The 26,257-nt window shown below is 39.1% G+C and overlaps 1 protein-coding gene across 1 annotated transcript in view; it reads right to left on the reverse strand.

Annotated features, from left to right (window-relative positions):
• Positions 1-14,673: 14,673 nt before the first annotated feature.
• LOC101357735 (probable small intestine urate exporter) overlaps positions 14,674-26,257 on the reverse strand; it is a 19,863-nt gene continuing 8,279 nt past the window's right edge. Inside the window, 4 exon segments of the mRNA XM_023738387.1 lie at positions 14,674-14,804; positions 16,460-16,545; positions 17,379-17,526; positions 17,616-17,748. Of these exon segments, the coding sequence (XP_023594155.1) occupies positions 14,674-14,804; positions 16,460-16,545; positions 17,379-17,526; positions 17,616-17,748 (498 nt within the window).

Raw genomic sequence — 26,257 nt, forward strand, 5'->3', positions numbered from 1 at the left:
TGCTGTTGGGTGCAGAGTTCGGTATATGTCTATGAGATCAAGTTGGTTGATTGTAACATTTAGCTCTTCTGTGTCTTTGTTGAGCTTCTTTCTGGATGTTATGTCCTTCACTGAAAGTGACATGTTGAAGTCTCCTACTACTATTGTGGAGCAGTCTATCTCTCTCTTCAGAGCTGTTAGAGTTTGTTTTATATATTTTGTAGCCCTGTTGTTGGGTGTGTAAATATTTATTGTAGTTATGTCCTCCTGGATTATTACCCCTTTAATAATTATATAGTGCCCTTCCTTATCTTTTGTGGTGGATTTTACTTTAAAGTCTATTTTTTCAGAGATTAATATTGCCACTCGTGCTCTTTTTTGAGTGTTGTTTGCTTGATATATTTTTTTCCATCCTTTGAGTTTTAGCCTGTTTGTGTCTTTAAGTCTAAGGTGCGTCTCTAGTAGGCAGCATATAGATGAATCATGCTTTTTCATCCAATCTGACACTCTCCGTCTCTTTATTGGTGCATTAAGTCCGTTTACATTCAGCATAATTATTGAAAGGTATGACTTTAGTGCTGTCATCCTGATATCTTTTTCTGTGTTGTTCACAGTTTCTTTGTTCTCCTCAATTTTCTGTGCTGAGTGGTTTTTCTTTATGTATTTTTTTCCATTTTGTTGTAGATTTTGTGTTTGCTGAATCTTTATGTTTTTCTACTTTTTTATTTTGATTTGTAGGATTGTTAGATTCCTTTGTGGTTACCTTAATATTTACCCTTAATTTTCTAAGTTTATACCAGTCTTTTATTTTTTTATATCACCTTAACTTCCCCTCCATATAGAAAATCAATGTCTCTATTTTTAAGTCCTCTTTTTTGTTTTAATATTACCCTTTTTGTTTTTAAATATTGATATCTGTTTCCCTGTTTTCAATGTTTTAACTTTGATGTAATTTCGATTTCCATATCTGAGTCAATATCTGGTTGCTCTGTCTTGTGTTCTAGTCTTGCGTTCTTAGCTGGTGCTGTTGATTATCTAACCGTAGGACTCCCTTTCGTATTTCTTGTAATTTTTGTTTGGTTTTTGCAAATTCCCTGAACTTCTGTTTATCTGAAAATGCCCTAATTTGGCCATCATATTTGAGAGACAGTTTTGCTGGATATATAACTTTTGACTGATGGTTATTTTCCTTCAAGGCTTTAAATATGTCATCCCATTGCCTTCTAGCCTGCATGGTTTCTGCTGAGTAGTCTGAGCTTATTCTAATTGACTTTTCTTTGTAGATGACTTTTCTTTTATCCCTAGATGCTCTTAAAATTCTCTCTTTATCTTTGGTTTTGGTAAGTTTAATTATAATATGTCTTGGTGACTTTCTTTTGGGATTTACATTATGTGGGGTTCGATGAGCATCTTGGATAGATATCTTCTCATCTTTCATAATACCAGGGAAGTTTTCTGTCAAAAAATCTTCAACAATTTTTTCTGTATTTTCTGTTATCCCCCCCCCCCGTTCTGATACTCCAATCACTCGTAGGTTATTTCTCTTGATAGAGTCCCACATGACTCTTAGAATTTCTTCATTCTTTTTAATTCTTTTATCTGATTTTTCCTCAAATAAGTTGGCGTCAAGAGCTTTATCTTCAATGTCACTAATTCTAACTTCTGCTGCCTCAATTCTGCTCCTATGACTTTCTATTGAGTTGTCTAATTCTGAAATTTTATTGTTAATCTTCTGGATTTCTGATTGCTGTCTCTCTATGGATTCTTGCAGCCTATTAAATTTGGCATTATGTTCTTGAACAACTTTTTAAGTTCCACTACTACTGTGTCTGTATGTTGCCTGGCTCTTTCTGCATTCTGTTGAATTTCCTTTCTTATTTCTAGAAGAGTTTTGTATAATAATCTTTTTGTATTCTGCCTCTGGTAATTCCAAGAAGTTCTCTTCCTCCAGAGAATTTATTTATTCTTTATTCTGGGAGCTTGCTGAAGTCATATGGACTGCCTGTTTATGTGACTTGATATTGACTGTCGTCTCCAAACCATGAATAATTTATTAAAGTTTTATTTTGCGTTTGCTTAGTGAGACCTAGCTTCTTATTTTGTTTTGTTTTGATATGTCCAAATAGGCTGCTTGTGTGCACTAGTTTGATTTTTGACACCTTTTGATCTTTAATGTCCTGTCACCATGTAGTTAGTTCTGTAACTAAGTATGTGCATACCAGAGTCTGTTAAATTTTCCTGTATGGGATCAGGTTGGGTGTGCAGGCACCCCAAGTCACCAAGTGTGTGATGCAGACTCTCACCTCCAGTCCTAGAGAGGCTTGGATGATTGGTGCAGGCCCTGGACTCTGGCTGTGGTAAGGGATCACGTGCTGAGCCAGGCAGGGGGCTGACGGGAGCCCCTGGCAGTCTGATAAAAAAGCATGTCCCTATTCTCTAGGGTGAATGGGTAGGTGAGTTTTGCAGCCAGGCTAAGAGCACCCCACTCTGTTGGCTGCAAAGACTCGAGGGCACCACTTTTTTTCTTGAACTCCTATAGCAGGTGACTAGGCACTTTAGGAGCTACCACCAGTCCTCAAGACCCTGCTGCAGATCAATAAAAGTGCCTACTTGAGGGGCAGGGCTATTTCGAGGGTCACAAATCTGCCCGTTCACAGCTGAAGCAGTTGAAGTTAAACTTCAGATGTTTGCCCTGTTGTACTCTGGCAGTGAGGGCTAACGCTGTTGAGATGGGTCCCCACAAGTCTATACAGGGGTGTAAGGCACTCAGAGTCTGTAGACCCCGGATTTCTGTGGCAAGCAAAGGAGCTGTGCCAACCCTGTGTTCCTGGCCTAGGGGAGCCAGAAGCTTGTTTGTTCCCTGTCCAAGGCCAGGAGAATGGGTCAGGGCACCTTTTGGGATCTAATTCCGGCCCAGTGGACTCCTGGTGCAGAGCAGGGAGGGAGGAGGTAAAAGGAAGAGAGGTTTTTCCCAAATGGGCTTTTTTTTTTTAATCGCCATGAAAGGGTGCACGCACATGCTTACCCTAGCCTCTTGGGAGCCGCTCTTCACTGGTTTGGAGTGTCCAAGCAGAATCTCTGCTGCCGGGTCTCTCTCGATGTGGAAACTGCTTCTTGAGTGAGCGCACAGCACAGTTGTTTGCCTGCTTCACCGCGGACCGGCGTGGTGGTGTCTCTGCAGTTTCACCGCTGCGGCTGTAGTGCTCCTCACCTCTTCCAAACGGTCTTCCTCTCCTGTATGATTAAGATGGATTTCTTAACCTTGCCTTGTTCAGGGCTGCCAGATGTTCACTGAGAATCAAATCACTTGTTTTTCCAGGTCTTTGTTGTAAGAGGGATATAGGAAGCGTCTAACTACTCCGCCATGTTGTTCTCATAGTAAATTTTCAATAAATATTTTCTGATTAAATGAGTCACAGCTTTTGAAAAGATAACCCTTTCATTCAAATCATTTTAAACAAAGAAAGAATCCAGAGTATCATTATACTTACCACTGCTTCAAATTCTTTCAGAGTTTCATTCCAGTAGTCCTGGGAGTCAGTGGAGGGCCTTTATGTGGAGGCATTGGGGTGGCTGGGTGGGGCCACATGGTTCACCATAGCTGGGATGGCAATGCTCAAGTTCATTTGTTGGGTGGAAATTGTAAAATTACAGAATAGTAAGATGATGGACAACCCATGTCAAACTGAACAAATGCCTAAGAGGGCACAGAAAGTCTGATAATCAGAATGTTCTTTCTTACCCTGCCTAAGCCCAGAAGAGGGAGTTCAGATGTTTCCCTATAGGTGTTTGGTGGGCACCTGTTCCCTCAAGAGGTGAGGGAGGAAGTTTCTCAAGTAGAGACTTAAAGAATGGGTGGAGTTGACCACAGTAAGCCCTGGGGAAGAGCAGGCTAGAGTTCAATCAGAGAAGTATTTATACTTCATCTTGATATTGTAATCTAGGCTTGCACAAAATTTGTCAGTGTACCATGGGAGCTCTCAGACTTTATCTATTGTTGAATTCAGTTTGACAACAGCTGGAAGGAGTTGATAAACTTTCCATGTAGAGAAAGCCCAGAGGTAATATGGGATCACTGTCCTTAAGTCATGTGGGGACACGTTTCCTAGCTACCACCCGGGAGCAAAATCACTTGGAATGGCCAGCACTGTTTCCTGTTGTATAGTGACACTCTTGCTAACTTTCTGGAATTGACAGATCCTGACTGTTAGTTTAACTATGGAAGCATTTATTCAACCCTCCTTCATTCACAATAATTTACACAGGAAATTCTATTAATATCGTATTAATATAGCAGATTCAAGTAAATGGCCACATTTATAGTATTACCTCTTCTAGCCAAGAACAGCACTGCTTTCCAGTGCATTCAAGTCTTTTTCTCTGTCCTAAGGCAGAATGTTATAGTTATCTACATTTAAGCCTCACACTATTTTTCAAGGACTTTTTATTGTTCCTGTAGTTGAGTTCTTTTTCCTATCATTTTTCTTGGTTAGTAAGTAAGAAAATACTATGTACAAATAATGAAAATAGTTGATTATTTTTGCTATTTGTACTACTTAGTTTATTCTTTTGAGTAATTTTATTCACTGGCATTTTCAAAACAATGTTAAATAGAAGTGGTGAGACTGGGCACTCCCGTCATAGGTGAATTTGTTTGAAATGCTTCTCACTTCACACCGTTAGATATGCTTGTGGTTGTTGATGTGCCATATACTTTTATTATATTAACCTCTCCTTTGCTAGTTTTAATATTTTTATGGAAATAAATGAGTTTTATCAAATGTATTTTATTCCTAAAGTCAGATGCTTGGGTTCCAATACTAGGTTCTCTAATTACAGCTGTGTGTCCTTGGGTGTCTGCATAGTATCTGATCTGTAAAATGGGAATAATAATGTGCTTAACTTAACTTAAGGCATTGTGATAAGGATTGAATAAGTTTATATAATTGCTATTGATAATATTTGACTATTTTCCATTTTTGGAATTATCTCTTCTTGTACTTAATATACGAGACTGTTTTTAATGAATTGCTTGATTTATTTTGCTTTATATGTGTTATAGCTATATAGAATTCTGGCACTGGTGGTAGCAAGAAGATGCTGTATAACACCAAAAGGGAAGTGAAGGTAACATAGATTCCAGTGTTAACCAGGACAAGATTCCTGTGTATGATTTTACCTTTCTGGGAGGATTGCACCTGAGAAGCTTGTAAATTACCATCGTTGGAAATGTCTCCTTCTGTGGTCCTGGCTTCGGCTACAGTAGACTTTATGATTCTTTCTCTCAGGGACTAGCATTCACCTACTAAAATAAAAAATTACAAAAGGAAACAGATACAGAGAGAGAAGTGCTCTGTATCTCATATTATGCTGTCCCAATCCTTTTCTAAAGAATTAGGTGGAAATTTGTTTTGGTAAGAAAAGTGCTAGGTTAGGGTTCAGGAGACCTGGTTGGTCATCCTGTCACTATCACCAAATAATTGTGTGGACTTCAGAAGGTCACAGATAACATGGTCCTTGGTCTCTGTTTCTTTAAAATGAGGGTTCTGGCCTGTATTATAAATTGTTCTTGTTCTGTGTTCTTTTCTCTCAATTTAATCAACATCAACAGGATGATAAACTTAACAACAACCTTATTAAAAATTTATTTGGAAGCTTCCAGTAGGTGAAAATACCTGAAAATTTGTCTATATAAATATCTAAATATATTAGATAAAATATAGTAAGCTTCCGTTTAAATTCATAGCTCCAAATATTGTAGGAGATACTCTATGGATAACATGAAGCTAGAGGTATCAGCTAACTCTTTATGGTGTCACTGGGATTGAAGCTTACAGATGTATTAACTTCAGTAATGTAGGGACTTGGGATCTAGGATCCTATAGGGTTGGGGAAGAATCTCAGGACAAGCAGGGAATTATAACAGAAATCCTTTCAAAATTGTCAAAATTCATGACCATGTTATGGGGAGTTGGCATTTGGAATTCACAATATCTGCGTTGTCTGTGAACGCATCCCTAGCTGAGAAGCTAATCTAAGAATTGAGCCCAGGTTGATTTGCTCTACCTCAACCACACATTAGTGTAGATGAAACTCTCTATAATATAGCTCAAAACCTAAAATCATAAACACTCACAGGAGAGATCATTCAAAAGTAAATCCTGAGACTCAACACCCAGCAGGATTATCCTGCCAAGAACTTCCAAAAATAGAAGAAACTGATAAAGATATTACATAAACATGCTTAAAATGACTGAAGAATTAAAAGATGGACTCTAAAACATAAAAAGAGTCCAAGACATCAATAAAAATATTAATCCATCCATCCCAGAGAGCACCAGTGCCAGATCACAAGAGTTCTAATCAAAAAGACACTTGCTATCCCTGTTCTATCTTCTATCTCCCTGCCACCAGCCCTGGAAGGATCAGGAGCCTCATTTAGCAAGAGGAGTGAGGGGAGCAACTGAGAGAGGAAAGGGACAAGAAGCCAAATCAAACAACCTCTCCCTTCCGGCTTGTGTTGTAGGAGGTGAGAAGCTTCAATTTGAGATAAAGTTTGGAGTTTTCTACATTTTACTGGACTGGACCTATTAATCATAAGGTAAGATTATTTAGAGACTGAAAATAACCAGAAAAGTTTTTACTATCTGAAAATGATCAGAGAGGTTATGGAGCTGTGCAGATGTAAAGGGAATGAGGGTGAGGCAAGGGTCTTTTGTAAAATAAAATTGCTTTCTATAGAGTATTATCTCTATTATTGTAAAAGCAAATATATGTCTGAATTTTTGATGATATTGTTTTTAACTATAAGTGGAAATATTGCATAAAGTTTGTGTATGTTACCAACTAAACTTAGTAAATGGTGAATTAACAAACTCCTTGTTTAAGTCATTCAAAGGCTCTCCTGTTAGACCACAGAGACCTCCAGTCCACTTTGGATCAGAAATGACTGAAAGTTGAACTGAAATCTAGACCAATGCTCAGTGGCGAAATAAGTTGATTGGGTAACTCTGAAAAGAAAGTGGGAAAATGAAGACACTGAAGCAAGTATAATTTGCTTATCTTTTCTGTTCACACTTTTGGTCAATGATAGAATTTAAAGGGTAGTATGAGTGACAAGAATGGAAGGCACACTTTGCAGGTAAAATTTTTCCCCCAAGGGTTTTACCTACACAAGCCATCTAGTATACCAGTGCCTAAGTGTTCACTGTTCATTCACTGATTCACTGAATACTTGTTGAATCAATGAATGGAATTTTCTACTTCCTTAGCTCTTTCTCTTGTGTGTGTGATTGAAGGGCTTACTTCTCATTAAATTGCCCATCTCTATAATATTTATTATAACAAGTGCTTGACAATTTTTTGGTCACCAACAATAATGATTTTCCTGAAGGTAGCAAAGGACAGTGGAACATGACATTAGAGGGGTAAGGTTGGATAAAGTCTTTTATAAGACACAGGATGCATCTATGGACAATATGCTGAGATGTGAATCCTCGTGAAAGTTACATCTAAGGAGGGGCACAACATGAAAGATATAAATAAAAACGACATGTGCTATGAAAAAAGCAAATGAGGTATAGAGAAACTGACTAAGTAATAAGCATCATGAGAGGAGGTCTGCTACCTTTGTCTAATATAGCTAATTTAGTTAAACTGTATATAAGTAGGTTATCTTTGAGATGAAATGTGAGTCATGAGAAGGAAGCAGCCTTGGAGAAGAGCATTCCAGGTAAAGGAGCCAGCAAGTGTGCCATATTTTCCAAGGAAGACAGTCATGCAATGTGTCCAGTGCAGAGTGAGGGAGAAGGATAATAATAAGAGCTGGGATCAAAAAGGTGAACAGAGTCCACCCCATCTGAGACCCTGTTGGTGTTGTTGTGTGCTGTTGAGTTGATTCCTACTCATAGGTGGCCCTATAGGGCAGAGTAGAGCTGCCCCATTGGGTTTCCTATGTTGTAATCTTTACGGGAGCAGATTGCCAGGTCTTTTGTCCAGTGGAGCCACTGTGGGTTCAAAAGGCCAACCTTTCTTTTAGCAGCTGAGTGCTTAACCATTGCACTACCAGGGTTTCTTAGGACCCTGTAGACCTTAGTAATTAGATTGGATTTATTTTGTCTGCTGTATGATGCATGACCTACAAGACACAAGACTAGGAACCAAGAGAATCTAGAAGAAAGTGTTTCAGTCACCTGTGTGAGAGGTGATAGTGGTTGGGCTAGGCTGGTTGTAGTGAAAAAGAACAGATTCACATCTGTTTTTGAGATGGAGCCAATAAGTCTTGCTAATGTGGTGGATATGGGCATGAAACAAAGCAGGGAATCATGGAAAACTTCTATGACGTGAACAACAGAGTGAATGGTGTTGCCATCAATGGAGATGGGGAAATGAGCAGGGAAGGAAGGAGATTTCTAGAGGTAAGCAAGAGTTTTTATTAGATATCCCCCCAAGACATCTTGGAAGAAAAGCCTGGCAATCCTCTTTAGAAAAATCAGTCATTAAAAACCCTATGGTGCACAATTCTACTCTGACACAGGTAGGTTCAGTGTGAGTCAAAACTGACTTGACAAACAAACGGTATTATATTACTGGGTTTGAGATGACTATCATATCCAGAAGGGATGATTGCCAAGCAGATTTTGTGTCTATGACTCAGTACCTTGGGACAGAGGGTCTAGGTAGAAATGTAAATTTGTAAGTCACTAGCCTTATCTACTTATTTGGAAGATAGCTAAACAAGCAGGAACCAGCAAGGAAACAGGGCCAGTCATTCTTATATCCGTTACTCTTGTCAAAACTATTTCTCTGTCTGTTCTTTGGATAAACATTTATCCTGCTAGTCACAAATTCACTGTACAATGAGACTTTACTTAAGATGCTCTGCAAAGATATTAATAGCTCAACTGTCATCTCTGTCTGGTCTCTGCACCAAACATTTTTTTCCGTATGAGAGACTGCTCAGGGCTCTCATTCATAGATCCCAAGTATAAGTTGTCTGTCCCAAACTTTTCATTCTTTTAACTTGTTCTAAGTCAGGGTAGAATTTTCTTTGATTTATGTTTCCCATGCATAAATTCATTGAAAGACTGGTTTGTTTTGATGAATTACATCTTTCAGACCTGATGAAAAATTTCTTCTTGCCAGAATTCAGCATTTATATTTCTTGGCACAGCATAGTTTTGATGAGTGCTTTTATTTTATTATTTTTAATTAATGAATCCTACAAAACAAGCCCAAAATATGAATCTTAAGCTGCAGACTGTCCAGTCTATTTCCAATGCTTAGGTGAGATTACCACTATAAAGTACATTTTTAAATGGCCAATTGGTCTCCAGATTCTTCCGATTATTCAGACTCTCCCTCTGCAGCTATCCTGTTGGAGGCATTTCATTCCCTGGAGAGTGGTGATTTTGTTACTTTTAGGAAAAGGCGACATCCACTTTCAGTTTTCACAATTATTTCAGAAGAGAGGAGTTCTCTTTCCTACCCCCACAATCACAAAACAGCAAATTCAGCTGCTCTCTAAAGGGAAAGATAGCCATTCTCACATCTCGGAAGCGGTTATAAGAGTAAAGATGACAGCTAACCTGAGGGAGGAGTGCAGAGTCCTCATTCCTTTCAAATAAACTTCTCAGGAAATTTTAACAATTTACCAGTCCCCAGAAGGTAAATGAATACCCTAACTCTTTATCCCTGATGTTACTAAATGGGAAGATTTAATTGGTTCAATGGTTTAATTTTCAACTTCTATATTTTCACTGATCAAGCTCATTAAAATCTTCCTTTCGCTTCAAGCCAAGTTCAGAGCTCACTTACATGTTTCCTCATCTTCCAATCTGAATCAAGTTCTGCTTTGTAAGGATCCCAATACCACGTGTCCCTTGGTCACTGCACTTGTCACTTTTAGGGGTCTGTCAGGGTCATTATCATCTTCATGGGAATGGGTTATATCTTCTGTCTTTTGAGTCCTCTGTCCACCATTTCCCTGTTTAATATAACTGTGGAAATTTAATATATTTTGGTTAAATTAAGATTTTTGTGGTTTTTTAAAATATAACTATTTTCTCAAAGTCCATTGAGTTTTCTGTGAAAACTACCACCTCGTGATTCTGCCCTTTTTTTACCAAAATATTTCAGATTAGTGCATACTTACAGTCTGTTTTCTCACCTCCAGTTCTCTCCTGAACCCACTCCCAACAGATCTTTGCCCCCACCACTTGATCAAGTGAGTGCTTGCCAAAGGGATCACTGACGTTGGTACTGGCAAATCCAGTGGTCACTTCCCAGGCTTTACCTGTCAACACTTGACATTCACTTCTTCATGACCTTGTTTCACATATAGACTGACACCTCACAGGCCTGATTGCTCTCATGCCTTATTTGTATCTCCTTCTCAATCTTTGTTTGCTGAACCCTCATCTTTTCCCTGACCTCTGAATGTTGGTGTACTGCAGGATTCTGTCCTTGAAGTTCTTCTCTAATAAACTCACTCCCAGGGTGATCCCAGCTGGTCCCCTCTCCTTACATGTCTTCTCTCTGAGAGTTGGCCCTCTTTGACCTTTTCCCTGAGCTCCAAACTGGTCACTTCAGCTGCCTTCATCTCTACTTGAGTACCCAACAGCTACCTCAGTCTTCACATGACCACAAGCAGAACTCATGGATTATCCTCCAAACCACTGCTGCCCTAGGCTTCTCCATCTTAGTTAAACTGGCTGCTCCAGTTAAAATGACCAAAAACCTCAGAGTCCTTTTTGATTTTGAACTTTCCCTCAGTATTCAACATTCATTCACCAGAATGTTCTGTAAAATTTACCTTCAAACTTTTTCCCAAATACCATTATTTTTCATTTCTCCTCTCCTAACACCATCACCTACGACATGTGTATATAACATAAGCCCTTACCTGGTCCCACTCTCTCTCTTTTGGGCCAGCCACACACAGCAGGCAGAATGTTTAAAATGTAAATATAGTAATGATACTTTCTGGTTTAAATACCTTCCAGAGCTTTCTTAGTGAACTTAGGACAAAGTCCAATTTCTTTCTTATGGCCTTCAGGACATCATATGTCTTGGCCATGCCAGCCTGCTGACTCACCTCTACCACTCTCCCCCTGGCTCACAGTGTTTTAGCCAGTTCTGTCTTCCTCATGAAGTTCAACCTTGCCTCAAGGCTTTACACTTGCAATTCCTTCTGCCAGTAATGCCCAAACTCCGTAACGCCCACACACCACCAAATGTTCTTTAAGCTTGTTCCTTGTCACTATTCAAGTCTCAGCTGAAATATCAATTTCTCTAAGAGACTTGCTTAGATCACCTGTCGGAACACTTTCTTTGGTTATCATCAGCCTCAGCCACTAGAGCCTAAGCTCCCAGAGAGCAGGATGTTTTCTTTTCTCCAGTGCCTCACATAGTACTTCATATGTAAGAGAAGCTCATTAAATACTTATGCAATGAATTCAGGAGTGAATGAATGACGTCTACTTTTTATTTATTTCCTTAGTCACGTCACTACTCTTATTATAGTCTTTTAATGTACGTGTGTCATTTCCTCACAACTTCTCTTTAAGTTTTTATAGGTAAGAGCCAATGGGTCGTTTAAATCCTACTAATAGAATACTTACTGATGTGGAACATAAACAGTGGAGCAGTAATATTGAGTTCTAGCCCTGGATATTTCCCACTAAATCACTCACTTTTTATCAGAGTCTTGTCAGGTTTATCTTATAAATCAAATGATCTCTCTGGCTCTTTCCACCACCACTCTCTCAAGCCAGGAGCCATCACTTCTTCCTGGACTACACAGTCAATCTCTATTTCTATTTATTCTTCTCATTAAGCCAAAACTTTGAAAACTAGATCCCTGACTAGACCTCTCACTAAAACACTACCACTTGCTTAAAATAAAAAATACAGATGAGCTCACTGGGCCCATAGTGCCCTGTGTGTTCTTGCTGCTAAATACTTCTACATACTACGCACTAACCATGCTGCCCTCATTCTCTGTGCTCTAGTCACATCGGTGGCTCCTTCTTGCCATCAAACTCTTACATTTGCTGTTCCCTGTTCCTAGAGGAAAGAACATTTGCTGTTCTTTCTTCTCATCTGTCTACTGTTAACTATTGTCCTTCATATCCCAGCTCAACTGATGCTTTGTAATGGTAGCTCTCTGTCATCCCTCAGACCAGGGAACATGCCATTATCTTTCACTCATATAGCCTGGTGTACCACGAGCCATTTCATTTTATACAGTTGTTATTTCACATTCATTTCTGTGACACTTTGATTAAACTTATCTGATCTATTCATATGTTGAGTTCCCTGAGGCTGTATTTGACTTTGGTCTCTGCCTTGCCCCATGGTATGTGTTTATTACTATTCATTTTAATGCTCGAATACTTCAGCTACCCTTCCTAGTTCCCATGCTGCCCATACATACGGGAGCTCAGTGAAAACAGACACACCATACAGAATCTCTTGACATTTGTTAGGGGGTCAAACCAACACAGACCTTGCATGCAATTAAGGAAGACCTGGTGGGCAAGTGAGGTGAACTTTGAATGAGGCCCAGTGAATGGTGAGTAGGATCTCAGATGATTAAGATTGTGTGTCAGCTTGGCTGGGCCATGATTCTCAGTGTTTATATGTGATGACCCCTATGATGGAATCTGCTGTGAGTAGCCAATCAGTTGAAAGGGAGTTTCCTTGGGTGTGTAGCCTGCATCTGAATATAAGTGGACGTTCTGTCTTTTGCCCTCTCTGGATCCTGCAGTTGCCTCTTGTTCGTCTGACCTCCAGTTCTGGGGACTTCAGCTAGCAGCTTACCTGCCAATCTTGGGATTCATTGATCTTCACAGCCTGTGAGCAAAAGTCCTGCTCTTGGGTTTGCTAGCCCCTGCAGCTACGTGAATCAGGAGAAGCCTCTATCTTGATCCACGGACTTGTGATGTTTCATCCTCTATGGTCGTGTGAGCTGTTTCCTTCATATAAATCTCTCTCTATGTATATATATTTATATGCTTTATTGGTTTTGCTTCTCTAGAGAGCCCAGCCTAATACATTTGGTATTGAGAGTGGGGCACTGCTCTAACAGATAACTAAAATGTGGACGTGGTTTTGAAACTGAATGGATAGAGCACTCAGAAGGAAGGGAGAACTGTTAACACAAGAGAAGGTGCAGATGATGAGAAGCAGCAGCAGAGGACCAGCTTCAGCAGATGACAGGCTGAAGCAGAGAACCGGTGGCAGCAGAACCAGGAGACTAGTGTGAGATGGCACTGGAGCTGACCCATGGTGTGAGAGAGCTGAGTGCCTTTGCACAGGAGGCTTCTTGGTGGAGTGGGATGCCTCTGAGCACTTATTGATGGAGCTAGGCTTACCGACACATGGAGCAAGAGAGTTTTGGAACATTTGCTCCAGGAGAGCAGTTGCAGACATGAGGCCTGAGGACCCAGAGGCCAAGGAAAAAAGAAGCAGAAGCTAGAGACAAGGAACACAAGAAGCTGAGCTACCTCAGTCTCAAAAGGTATGGCCTCAACCTCTGGGGTCTCAAAGGGTGGACCCATGGCCTCTGGTGTTTCTAAGGGTGAAGTCGCCACTCAGACGGGCTAGGAGAATGGTGCGCCTAAAACCGAGGGAACAGAGTTACTATCCCAGTGGGCCTGGAAGGCAGAGCTGAAGCCCAGAGCCGAGGGACCTCCACTCAGAATCTGGAGAGTGGGGCCAATACCTAGAGTCTGGAGGGCAGGGCCATTGCCTAAATTGTCTCAGAGAACAGAATTATTTGTAAAGCTTTGAGGGCTAATGTAATGTGTTCTGCTGACTTGCTTGGTGCCTGTTATGCTTTCTTTCCCTCCAATTTCTCCCATTTGTAATGGAAATGTCTGCACAGATCCACAAACCAGATGTTAGGTACAAGTCAACTTAGCCATAAAGAAGACTTCCATGAAAGGATGGACTCCAGGAAGTGCACAAGCACTACAGGTATTACAGAGGAAACTTTGAGTCCAAAGCTAGGAACCATGGAAAGCAAGTTGTCTGATATCGTTGAAGTCTACTATGCTATCACCACATTAGTTACAGGATGCTCCCTCCTCTTGTTTTAATGGAGTCTGTCAATATTGTCCTTTCTTACTTGGCATTTTTCAATCAGGCATCCTGCTGAGGTCAAGCCTCAGAATGACAGTATAATCCTCTGATATGATGATATGATATGAGGGTGACATTGTTTGCTTTCTCCTGCTGGCCCAGGACTGCAAGTAATATGTATGATGGTTTCTATAGTTTCAGGATCTCTTTTCATAACAGCACCCCCAGGTTCATCTTGGACACAACTCCCTTTGTGGTTCTCAGTTTTTACTCCCGTGGCTCCAGCTACTTCTTTTGCTTTGGTAAGACATTCTCTTCCAAATCCTGATGCTTTTACCAGGATAAGAGTGGAAAGAGTGGAGAACATGAAGAAATTCAGACATACCTATGGCTTCAGGAATTCGCACTTAAATAACTAGTCTTTTATCGATATATAAAATCTCCAGGGAGCATCTTCAGTATGTCAATAGCCAAGGTCTCTGAGAAGACACTGGAAACAAAGTCAATTCATATTGAATGTCTAATCACTCAAGAAGGCACAAACTGGAAATCCATGAGGGAAAACAAAGAACGACAAATCATCTGGACCTAATGCATCACTCGGTTAGCTCAGAAGTGGGTGATTGTCTGCTCTTTAGCCCAGTCCTGGAAGTCTGCTTGGCCGAAGATGAGGTAGAAGACCAGGACAAATACATTAATGGCAGCCGAAAGCAAAACTTTTCTCCAGCCCAACTCTGAATCTTGGAGGCAGAAAACAAATCATTAACTGTTACCCAGTTCTTGTCCTTCATTGGCTAATAAAGGCTCTCACTCCCCCAACTCCTCTCCAGCCTCTGTGGGCTTCCCGGTTGTTCCTGGACATGCCAGGCACATTTTTGCCTTAAGGCTACTTATTCCTCTGCTGGAACACTCTTCACCCAAGTCGCCATTAGGTTCACCACCTCACTTCCTTCGGGTCCTTGCTTAAATGTTACCTTTTCAATAAGGTGTTCTTTAGCCACTCTATTTAAAATTTAACCTTCACTTACCTCTTCTGCGTCTTATTCCTGTTTTCAGTTTTATTCTTCTCTTAGCACTTACCACCACCCAGCATACCCAAAATTTACTTATTGCATATATTTTCTATCAATTTCTTTTCTACAATATAAGCTTCATCAGGGCAAGAACTTTCGTTTGTTTTATTTCCTTAGGTAACATTTACTTGGTCCATGCTAAAGTTTAATACATATTTATTGATTGAATGAATGGATAAATAAATGAATAATGGGAGACAAGATAAGTTTGAGAATTTGTATATTAGAGAACTATTTCCTACAAGTATGTTATTCAATGTTTGGAAGGGAATTGACGCTTCAGGGGAAAAAAAAGAAGAAGAAGGGACTTGATATCATAAAGACAACTCTTTCTTTGTTAAACTCCATTCATTTTCTTGAGTCACTGATGGAAAACCATAGGGACTTAAAAGAAGGATGTACATTTGAGTATCGTAGGCATCTTTCTTTATGTAAAGTCTGTATGAGTAAAGATTTTTTATAGAAGTTTAAAGCCATCATGTGAATTTCTTCATTATGACAGCTCTATGTACAGTTTTGGAGTCTCTGGGTTGTGCATACACTCAACTCCCTTAGCTGGCAACCAAAAGTCCACCTGGAGGCACATCAGAAGAAAGCCCTGGTAATTTACTTCTGAAAAATCAGCCATTGAAAATCCTATGGGTCACAGTTCTACTCTGACACACATGAGGTCTCCATGAGTCAGAATAGACTCTATGGCAATGGGTTTGATTTGGTTTAACTGCAGCTTCTAGTCTGGAAGTCTCTATAAATGTAAAAATACAATGTAAGCCATATCAAAGGACTTTCTGCCCTAATCATTTATGGGCATAAATGTGAGGTGAACGTTGTTCCTTCATTCAATAATTTACTCAACTTCTCACTCATTCAGTCTGTCAATATTTGTTGGATTCCAAATCAATCAATTTTGGCTGAAACTTTCAAAGTTTAGCACCGATAGCCCTGCATCTTAGGAAGCACCTCAGTTTTGGGCAAACTAGCATGGTAGGTCACACTAGTCTTTAAGAGAAATGCCAAGATTATTGTTAGAAAAATTGATGCTTACCATGAGAAGCTCATCTTATAAGAACTGAGAAAAAATAAACTCATACAATTGAGCATTCCTCCTTGCTCTATACCTTAGCAATTTCCCTGCATGACCAGAGCCTAGGTTGGAAATGAGAGCATTTACTCAAGACTCTTCAGCTGTGAGCTGAGCCACATTGAGGCTGAAACAAAAATCCCCTTAGTCTGAAATCCCCTGGGTGACCTATATGGATCCTATACGTACTCTTTTAGTTTTTTCTTAAGAATATTTTTCAGAGCATATGACCTCACCTGACTGATAAAAAATCCAGCAGTGGTAGGAGAGATGGCTCCAGCTCTTCGTGGAAAAACATTTGCTAGTCCCTTGAGAAAGCCAAAGTATCTGAGAGAGAGAAATAGGGAAACATTCCTGTGTGAACACAAGGTTCATGTCCTCTGGTCTGTTGCAACTCTGTGTTTATCTCTAGGGATGACAGGTGTTGTGTTGACCCTTGGACAAAACTGAATAAAATGGACTGAATAATGTTTAATATAATCCTTTCCTAGTGTCTGAGACTTCCAAGGGGCAATCTGTACTAACTTGTCTACATTGTTTAAAGAAAATGAACAAATTGATGGCTTGCACCTGGTTTGTATGTTCTCTTGGTTTCTGCTATTGAGCCTGATCTTGCACTTTGTTTGGGGGCACGAAGTCTCTCATTGGTTGAGAAAATGAGCCCAGGTATTTTGGTGGTAAACTATCTGAAGATGAAGCGTATTCTCTGTTACTGTGAAAGGACTTTGAGATGTACAAATAGAAGTCTCAGTCATCTCTGACCTTTACCTATACTTTCTCCTACTCTACCATAATTTTTACCTAATTGAAGCCTTACATGAGCACACTCTGGAGTCTCATAAGTCCTATCAATTATCCTACCCTGTGTAACTGCTACATTTCCCCACAGAGAGAGATCTGTGGGAGTCTCCCCCGGTTGTGCTATGATTTTGGCACTATTATGTTATAAGTCACTGACCTTTCTTGTTTTCACCTAGATAAACTAAGTTTACAAGGGTTAACCAGATTTAGATTCCTTCCAGAAATTTTTTGGATGTAGGGCTGGTGTTGACATTTCCTGTGACGGGTTGCACATCACATCTTGTCTATGTGTCAGAGCAGGTTTAGGGATCGTTTTACCAAACTGAGCTTCTGTGAAGATGAGGCAAAGGTAGCCCTACCGAGGAGCAATATCCAAGATGTTAACAAAGACTCCGGTGTAACTAAATCTGGCGATGACAGGAGACAGTATCAAGAAGGTCACAGAGGTGTTGGTGCTGAATCTGACCCAGTACAGAGACACCATGAACAGGGATGGGAGGAGAATTTCTGGAGGGGAGGGCAAGAATAGATACAGAGTAAATAGGTGGCTTCTCTGAGCATTCCATGTCTACCCTTGTAACTGGCTCTCTCCTTACCTACGGCAGTGAAGAGTTTCCGTATGGTTATGAGGCTGAGAATTTTTCTGGAAAAGAGAAAATCTGCCAACAGACTTCTGAGGATCATGCAGAGAAAGGCGATTATAAATGGCAGGGCAGACAGGATCCCACTCTGAGGACCAGACAGGCCTTCACCATCCACCCACCATGACCCAGACTGAAGCCTGGACTGATTGTTCACATCTGTGACTTTTCTCTATGTACTTTGCACTATTCATACGAATTCATTGGTATTTGATTGGATCAGTAGAGTTTAATGACTAGGGGAAAATATGCATATGACTGAAATTGCAGAAAAGGACTAATAAACTTTTCATACATAGAGATCCTCGGTAAACATATTGAAATGACCAAAACCAACTATAAAAATAGGAAAATGATATAAAATTTTACAGAAAACAGACATGAGTGGTTACTAAATACATTAAAAAGTACTCTCAACGTCACTTATAATAACAGAAGTGTAAAATAAAACTATGTCGAGATATCATTTTTCATGGAACAAATTGGTAGAGATCCAATATTTTTGGCATGTTCCATGCTGTCACTTCAGAGGAACAGATACTCCCAATAATTATTAGTGCCCTATGGAGGGTGCCATGTATTAAACTGTGTCCCCTAAAAATATATGTGAAAGTTACTACCCCTGTAACTGTAAATATGACCATGTTTAGAAAAAGAGCTTTCTTTGTTACGTTAATGGGGTCATACTGAGTAGGGTGGGTCCCAAACTAATCCCTTCTGAGTACTGTCTTATAAAAAGGGAAAAGAGACATGGAGAGATACAAGCAGAGCAAAGAGAGATGACATGTGAAGATACAGCCATAAGGGAGCGTGAAACCCCAAGGAACACCCAGGGCAACAGAGAAAGAAAGATCCTCCTACAGAGCCTGAAAGCTGATTTTGGAGACAATCAATTCTATTGTTTAAAGCCCCTCACTTGTGGTATTTTTGTTATGGCAGCATTAGGTAACTAAGAGAAAGGGCAATTTGACAATATATACAAAGCTTATACTGTATATACCCTTTGACTTACCAATTTGATATGTAGAAATGTATTCTATAGAAAGTTTCACAAGTGCAAAATGACAAATGAACAAGGTTTTCACTGCAGCATTGCTCAAAAAAATAGAATAACCCAAGTATCACTCAGTAAGAGAGTTCTCATGTATTGATATGAAAGATCTCCAAGGTATCTTAAGTGGCTAAAACTAATATATAAAACATAGCAGCACATACCACAGAAGATGTTTTGTGTAAAATAAGTTGGGAAAATAAGGACGTGCATTCATGTATGCTGGTATTTACATTAAAAATGTGAGAATATATAAGAAATTAATTTTAAAAAGTAATGTGTCATCTGGGCTCAGAGATCAGGGCAGATGGGGAACAGGAGTGGCAATAAGAATTTTCAATTATACCTTTTTTGTAGCTTTTTAAATGTTGACCTCTTTAAGAGATTAGTAATCAACCTCTAAATTAAAATTCTCTTGAAGAAAATGTGATTCAAATTTTAGTCTCTATGAAAAAATGACATCCATTATTGTGGAGAATCCAAACAGTGGAAAAGATTTAACTATTACCTGGTCCAAGCTATTCATTTCACAAATGAGTAAACCAAGGTTATCAACTTTGTGTGACTTAATGCAGAAATACCAGGAGAACAATGGTAGTCCAGGAACTCTCTACCATCTGGTTCCACCTTGCCTTCCCATTCAGTGTCAACCCTCCTCTCCTCAGCTTTGGACTCTGATGGTTGGGACCCCTCCAGATCTAACACAAGAGACAAATTATTGCTAATAGCCAACTTTAATATATCTATCTCTCAGCCCTGACTTCCTGCTTCTCTAAACATCCTGTCCCCTAATTCTGTGGCTTGAGGCTTTCGGTTCATTGCTTGCTTCAAGCCATCCCCCTCCTTCTTTCAGAAGATCCATAGACACGCCTTCCTTGGCCTTTCTGACCTCAGTACTTCCAGTCTGCTTGCATCCTGACCCTGTCAGCTCCCTAGACTCTGACCACTAAGAAGTCAGATCTCTGTAGGCACTTAGTACCTTGTCTCCAAGGAGTCCAGTCAATATGAGAAAATTACTTTTTGAGTACAAAGGATGAGAGTGTAACAGTAATTCCATGGACTTGTGAAATTAATAGAGCATGGTGTCCTAGTGTACTCTTTGCAACTTTTGTAACATACACCTACCGGGCATTAAGAGTCTCCACTAAGCCAATCAGAGAATATGTTCATTTTGTGAAAATTCAGAGAACTGTACACATATGTGCACTTTTCTCTTTATGTATATCATACTTGAATACAATGTTTAAAAAAATTTATCTAGTGGGAGGAGCTAACATGGCCCTATAGACAGAAGTACCATGCTGTCCCTCCACAGCAAAGACCCGAAAAACTAAGTAAAACAGAGACAAACGTCAATCCTGGAAACCTAAGCATCAAATGAAGAGATAAAGAACTCAACCAAGCACCAAATGGAATAAGAAACTGACAGATAACAGACAGCGAGGAGAGTTAGGAGCAGAGGTCCCCTATCAGCTAACACAGCACAGATCCACCATCTTGGATTCCCATCAGAGATCAGCAGACAGGGAGTACAGGAAAGCAGATTCACGGAGCTCCCAGAATCAGACAGAGCACCTAGTAAAGAGTGAGACACGCTTTCCCACCCTCCACCCTGCCTCCTCCTGCTCGACCTTTGCCACTTCCCAGCTGGCCAATCCACAGCTTCTTGTTGGGCCTATTCCTGGCTTCCTGGCTGGCTGATTTGCTGCTTCCCAATAGGCCATGAACACAGCATGGAAGGCTCCTGTTCCGTGCCATGCAGATTCACCCTGCCCACCCTGGCCATCTTCTTCACTGTCATTTGTTGCTGGTGTTGCTTTTTTTCGGCCTCTTTTGGTTTCTTCCCTGCCTCTCACCTCCTTCCCCTCCTTTCTCTTGAACACCTGACTTTGTGCGCCATCTTTGCTTCTTCTTGACAAGCTGTGAAATGCTGCTTAGCTGGGAAACTGCTTCCCCGGTCCACATGGCCTTGCTGGTGGGATCCCTAGGGGCTTTTTGTTTCTTTGTCTTTTTGTTTGTTTGTTTTCTCCTTCTTTTTTCCATTTTATCTTTCTTCATTTCTCAGTTTCACATCTCTTTCTACTTACCTTCTTTTCCTGTCTCCTGAATACTTGACTCGGTATTATCTCCACCCCTTCTAGCCGGGCTATACTGTGCAGCTTGGGAGCCACATCCCCAGTCTGTGAAGCTGCAACAGTGGGATCAGGGTTTTTTTTTTTTTAATTTTTATTAAGTTTTTTAATTTTATATTTACTTTTTCTTTTTGTTTTTCTTTATGTCTCAGTTTCCTGTCTCTCTACTCCAATGGCAAGTTCCCTTAGCACTTTTTTTTGGCTCCTGTTTCCCTCTCCTTTGTTTCTTCTTTTCCATACCCAGCCTAGCTCTACCTATCATAACCTCCCTCTCCCCCTCCCTCCTGCCTATCTGCATTGTGTGCTGAACTTTGTACTCCCGAACAGCACAGGCACAGCCTACTGGAACCTGCCCTGCACTGACCACCAGCTCACCTTGTCAGCTCAAGTGTGCACCACAAACAACCTATTACAGCTGCCTCCTTAAGCTGGACCTGCCTTGCTGCACCATAGCTGAATGACTGGCCCTGCCCATTGGACACGGAGATGAAAAACATCATGTCACAGATTAGCAAACAACAAAGAATGCACAGCCCACCTGCTAAGACATAACCAAATCAAACAAAAAATCAGGATGAAACAAAGAAATCTACAATCAATAAACAGAAGAAAATAACTACTGAATGTCCCAAAGACAGCAGACAATATCAAACATATTAAAAAAAAACAGGACAGGATGGTTTAAGTAGGTGTCCAAAATAAAACACCAAATGATTTTCCAGTAGAAGAAAAGACACTAGAACTACCTGATAGAGAATTCAAATCTCTAGAATTCAGAATTCTCCAAGAGTTGAAGCAAAAAGCAGACAAAATGAGGAAAAAAGACAAATCTATGGGAAAGGCAGACAAATCCATGGAAAATACAGACAAAAAAAATGGAAGAATTCAGGGAAATAATGCAGGAACAAAATGTCAAAATAAATTCACAACTAGAAATCATACAAAAACAAAAATTAGAAATCCAAAAGATAAACAACAAGATTTTAGAAATGGACAGTGTCATAGAAGGACTGAGGAACAGGTTTGAAACAATGGAAGACAGGATCAGTGAAATGGAAGACAAACACTTGGATCAATTTTGTTTGAGGAAAAATCAGAAAAAAGAACAAAGAAAAATGAAGAAACCCTGAGAGTTACATGGGATACACAATCAAAAGCAAAAATTTGTTAGTGATCAGAGTTCCAGAACAGGGGGAGAAAACAGAAAACACAGAGAGGATCACTGAAGAAATGTTGACAGAAAACATCCGTAATATTATGAAGGATGAAAAGTTGACCATCCAAGAAGCTCAAAGAACCCCACATAGGATATGCCCCAAAAGAAAATCACCAAAACATATCATAATCACCCTCCCTAAAACCAAAGACAAAGAAAGAATCCTGAGAGCGGCTCAACAAAAGTGAAAAGTCACATACAGAGGGAAAACAATAAGACTAAGCTCTGATTACTCAGCAGAAACCATGCAGGCAAGAAGGCAATGGGATGACATATATAAAAACTTGAAGTACAAAAGTTACCAACAAAGAATAACATATTATCAAAACTTTCATTCCAATACAATGGTGAAATTAAGTCATTTCCAGATAAACAGAAATTAAGGGACTATGTAAAAACCAAACCAAACTTACAAGAATTATTATAGGGAGTCCTTTGGTTTGAGAAAAAACAACATCAGACCACAGCTTTAATCTAGGACACAAGAAAGCACCAGCCAGATACCAACCAAGGAAATAACTCTCAAGGACAATTCAAAATCAAAAGATTTACAACAGGGAACCAGAGAGGTTAATCTGTAAATGACAAAAACATCAGAACAATAAAAGAGGGAATAAACAGTGTAGGTATAGAACTTTCTAATGGAGAGGAAGGCAAGGTGATACCAAGTAATAATAGACTGGTTCAAACATAGGAAGATAAGGGTAAATTTTAAGATAAACACAAAGAAAGTTAACAAACTTACTGATCAAAATAAAGAAGAAAAACATAAAGTCTCAGTAAAAACAAAATATACAAAAACAAAAGAAATGAAAAGAATCCACAAACAAAAGGAATTCAGCACAGGAGAGTAAGAGGAATAAAGAAATCATCAGCATAACAAAAAAAAAAAGCAATACAAAATGACAACAATAAACTCATGCCCATAAGTAATTACACTGAATATAAATGGCTTAAATGCATCCTTAAAGAAACAGAGGGTGACAGAATGGATAAAAAAAACAGGATCCATCAATATGCCATCTATAAGAGACACACCTTAGAAACAAAGACATAAATTTATTAAAAATCAAAGGATAGAAAAAATATATCAAGCAAACAGCCACCAAAAAAGAGCAGAAGTGCAATACTAATCTCTGATAAAATAGACTTTAAAACAAAATCCACCATAAAAAACAAAGAAGGACACTATATAATGATTAAAGGGATAATCCAGCATGAAGACATAACCATAAAAATATCTATGCACCCAATGATAGAGCTCCAAAATACATAAAACAAACTTCAACAGCACTGAAAACTGAAATTTACAGTTCCACAATAATAGTAGGAGACTTCAACACACCACTCTTGGTAAAGGACAGAACATCTAAAAAGAAACTCAACAAAGATACAGAAGAGCTAAAAGCCACAATCAGCCAACTTGACCTCATAGACGTATATACAACACTCCACCCAACAGTACATATTCTTTTCCAATGCACATGGAATGTTCTCCAGAATAGACCACATCTTAGGCCACAGAGTAACCCTCAACAAAATCCAAAACATTGGGATAATACAAAAGTATCTTCTCTGACGACAACGTCATCAAGGTAGAAATTAACACCTGGAAGAGCAAGGAAAGAAAACCAATTACATGGAAACTAAATAACACCCTGCTTTAAAACCACTGGGTAATAGAAGAAATCAAAGATGGGATCAAAAAATTCCTAGAATCAAATGAGAATGAAAACACATCATACCAAAACCTTTGGGACACAGCAAAGGGAATGCTCAGAAATCAATTTATAGCAATAGATGCACACATCAAAAAAGAAGAAAGGAACAAAATCAAAACATTAGCTACACAACTCAAACAGAAAGATAATAGAAAAGAAGCCTATAGCAACCAAAAAAAAGGAAATAATACAGCATAAGCAAATAAACAGAGAATAGAAAAACAAGATGAAGAATCAACAAAATCAAAAGTACATTCTTTGAAAGGATCAACAATAACGAAAAACTGCTAGCCAAAGTGACAAAAGAAAAACAGGATAGGATACAAATAACACAAATAAGAAATGAAATGGAGGACATTGCAACAGACTCAACTGAAATAAAAAGAATCATAACAGAGTGTTATGAAAAACTATACTCCAACAAATTTGAAAACCTAGAGGAAATGGACAACTTTCTAGAAACACACTACCTACCCAAACTATCACAAATCGATGTTTAAAATCCTAACAGACCCATAACAAGAGAAGAGATTGAAAAGATAATAAAAAAAACTCCCAACCAAAAAAAAAAAAGCCCTGGCCAAGTGGTTTCACTGGAGAATTCTACCAAACATTCAGAGAAGAGCTTACTCCAGTACTACTCAAATTATTTCAGAACATAGAAAAGGAAGGGATACTTCCAAATTCATTCTATGAAGCCAGCATAACCCTGATACGAAAACCAGGCAAAGACACCACAAAAGGAAAATTACAGACCAATATCTCTCATGAATATAGATGCAAAAATTCTTAACAAAATTCTAGCCAATAGAATTCAGCAATCATAGCAAATAATACAACATGACCAAGTAGGATTCATACCAGGAATGCAGGGATGGTTCGACATTAGAAAATAAATCAATGTACACCACCACATAAACAAAAGGAAAGAAAAGAATCACATGATCATCTCAATAGACACAGAAAAGGCATTCAACAAAATCCAACACCCATTCCTGATAAAAACTCTCAACAAAATAGGTACAGAAGGGAAATTCCTCAACACAATAAAGGGCATCTTTACAAAACCAGCAGCCAACATAATTCTTAATGGAGAGAAGATGAAAACATCCCCCTTGAGAACAGGAACAAGACAAGGATGTCCTTTATCACTACTCCTATTTAACATTGTGCTGGAAGTCCTAGTTAGAGCAATAAGGCAAGAAAAAAATAATAAAGTGATCCAAATTAGTAATGAAGAAGTAAAACTGTCCCTATTTGCAGATGATATGATACTGTACATAGAAAACCTAAAAGACTCCATGAGAAAACTACTGGAACTAATAGAAAGATTCAGCAGAGTAGCAGGATACAAGATAAACATACAAAAATCAGTTGGATTCCTATACACAAAGAGAACAATGAAAAGGAAGTCAGGAAAACAATGCCATTTATAATAGCCCCTAAAAAAATAAAATACTTAGGAATACATCTAACCAGGGATGTAAAAGACCTATACAAAGAAAACTACAAAACGCTACTGCAAGAAACCAAAAGAGATCTACACAAATGGAAAAACATACCATGCTCATGGGTTGGCAGATGCAACATTGTGAAAATGACAATTCTACCCAAAGCAGTCTACAAATACAATGCAATCCTGATCCAAATACCAAAAACATTCTTTAAAGACATGGAAAAAACATTCATTAACTTTATGTGGAAAGGGATGAGGCCCCCGGTAAGTAAAGCATTATTGAAGAAGAAGAAGAAAGTAGGAAGACTCACACTACCTGACCTCAGAACCTACTATACAGCTACGGTAGTCAAAACAGCCTAGTACTGGTACAACAGCAGATACATTGACCAACGGAACAGAATTGAGAACCCAGATGTAAATCCATCCACCTACAGTCACCTGATCTTCGACAACGGTCCAAAGTCTATCAAATGGGGAAAAGACAGTCTTTTTAACAAATGGTGCTGGCAAAATTGGATGTCCATCTGCAAAAAAAATGAAACAGGACCCATATCTCACACCATACACAAAAACTAATTTACAATGGATCAAAGACCTAAATATAAACCCAAAAACTATAAAGCTCATAGAAGAAAAAATAGTATCAATGCTAGAGACTAATACATGGCATTAACAGGATACAAACCATAACTAACCACACACAGAACTCCAGAAGATAAGCTAGATAACTGGGATCTTCTAAAAATTAAGCACTTATGCTTATCAAAAGACTTCACCAAAAGAGTAAAAAGAGAACCTACAGACTGGGAAAAAAATTTTTGGCTATTACAAATCCGGCAAAGGTATAATCTCTAAAATCTATAGGAAAATCCAACACCTCTACAGCAAAAAGATAAATAATCCAATTTAAAAAATGAGCAAAGGAAATGAACAGACACTTCACCAAAGAAAACATTAAAGCAGCTAACAGGCACATGAGAAAATGCTCGCGATCACTAGTCGTTAGAGAAATGCAAAT

Source organism: Trichechus manatus, unplaced genomic scaffold (genome assembly GCF_000243295.1).
Source record: "Trichechus manatus latirostris isolate Lorelei unplaced genomic scaffold, TriManLat1.0 scaffold00115, whole genome shotgun sequence".
Lineage (NCBI taxonomy): Eukaryota > Metazoa > Chordata > Mammalia > Sirenia > Trichechidae > Trichechus > Trichechus manatus.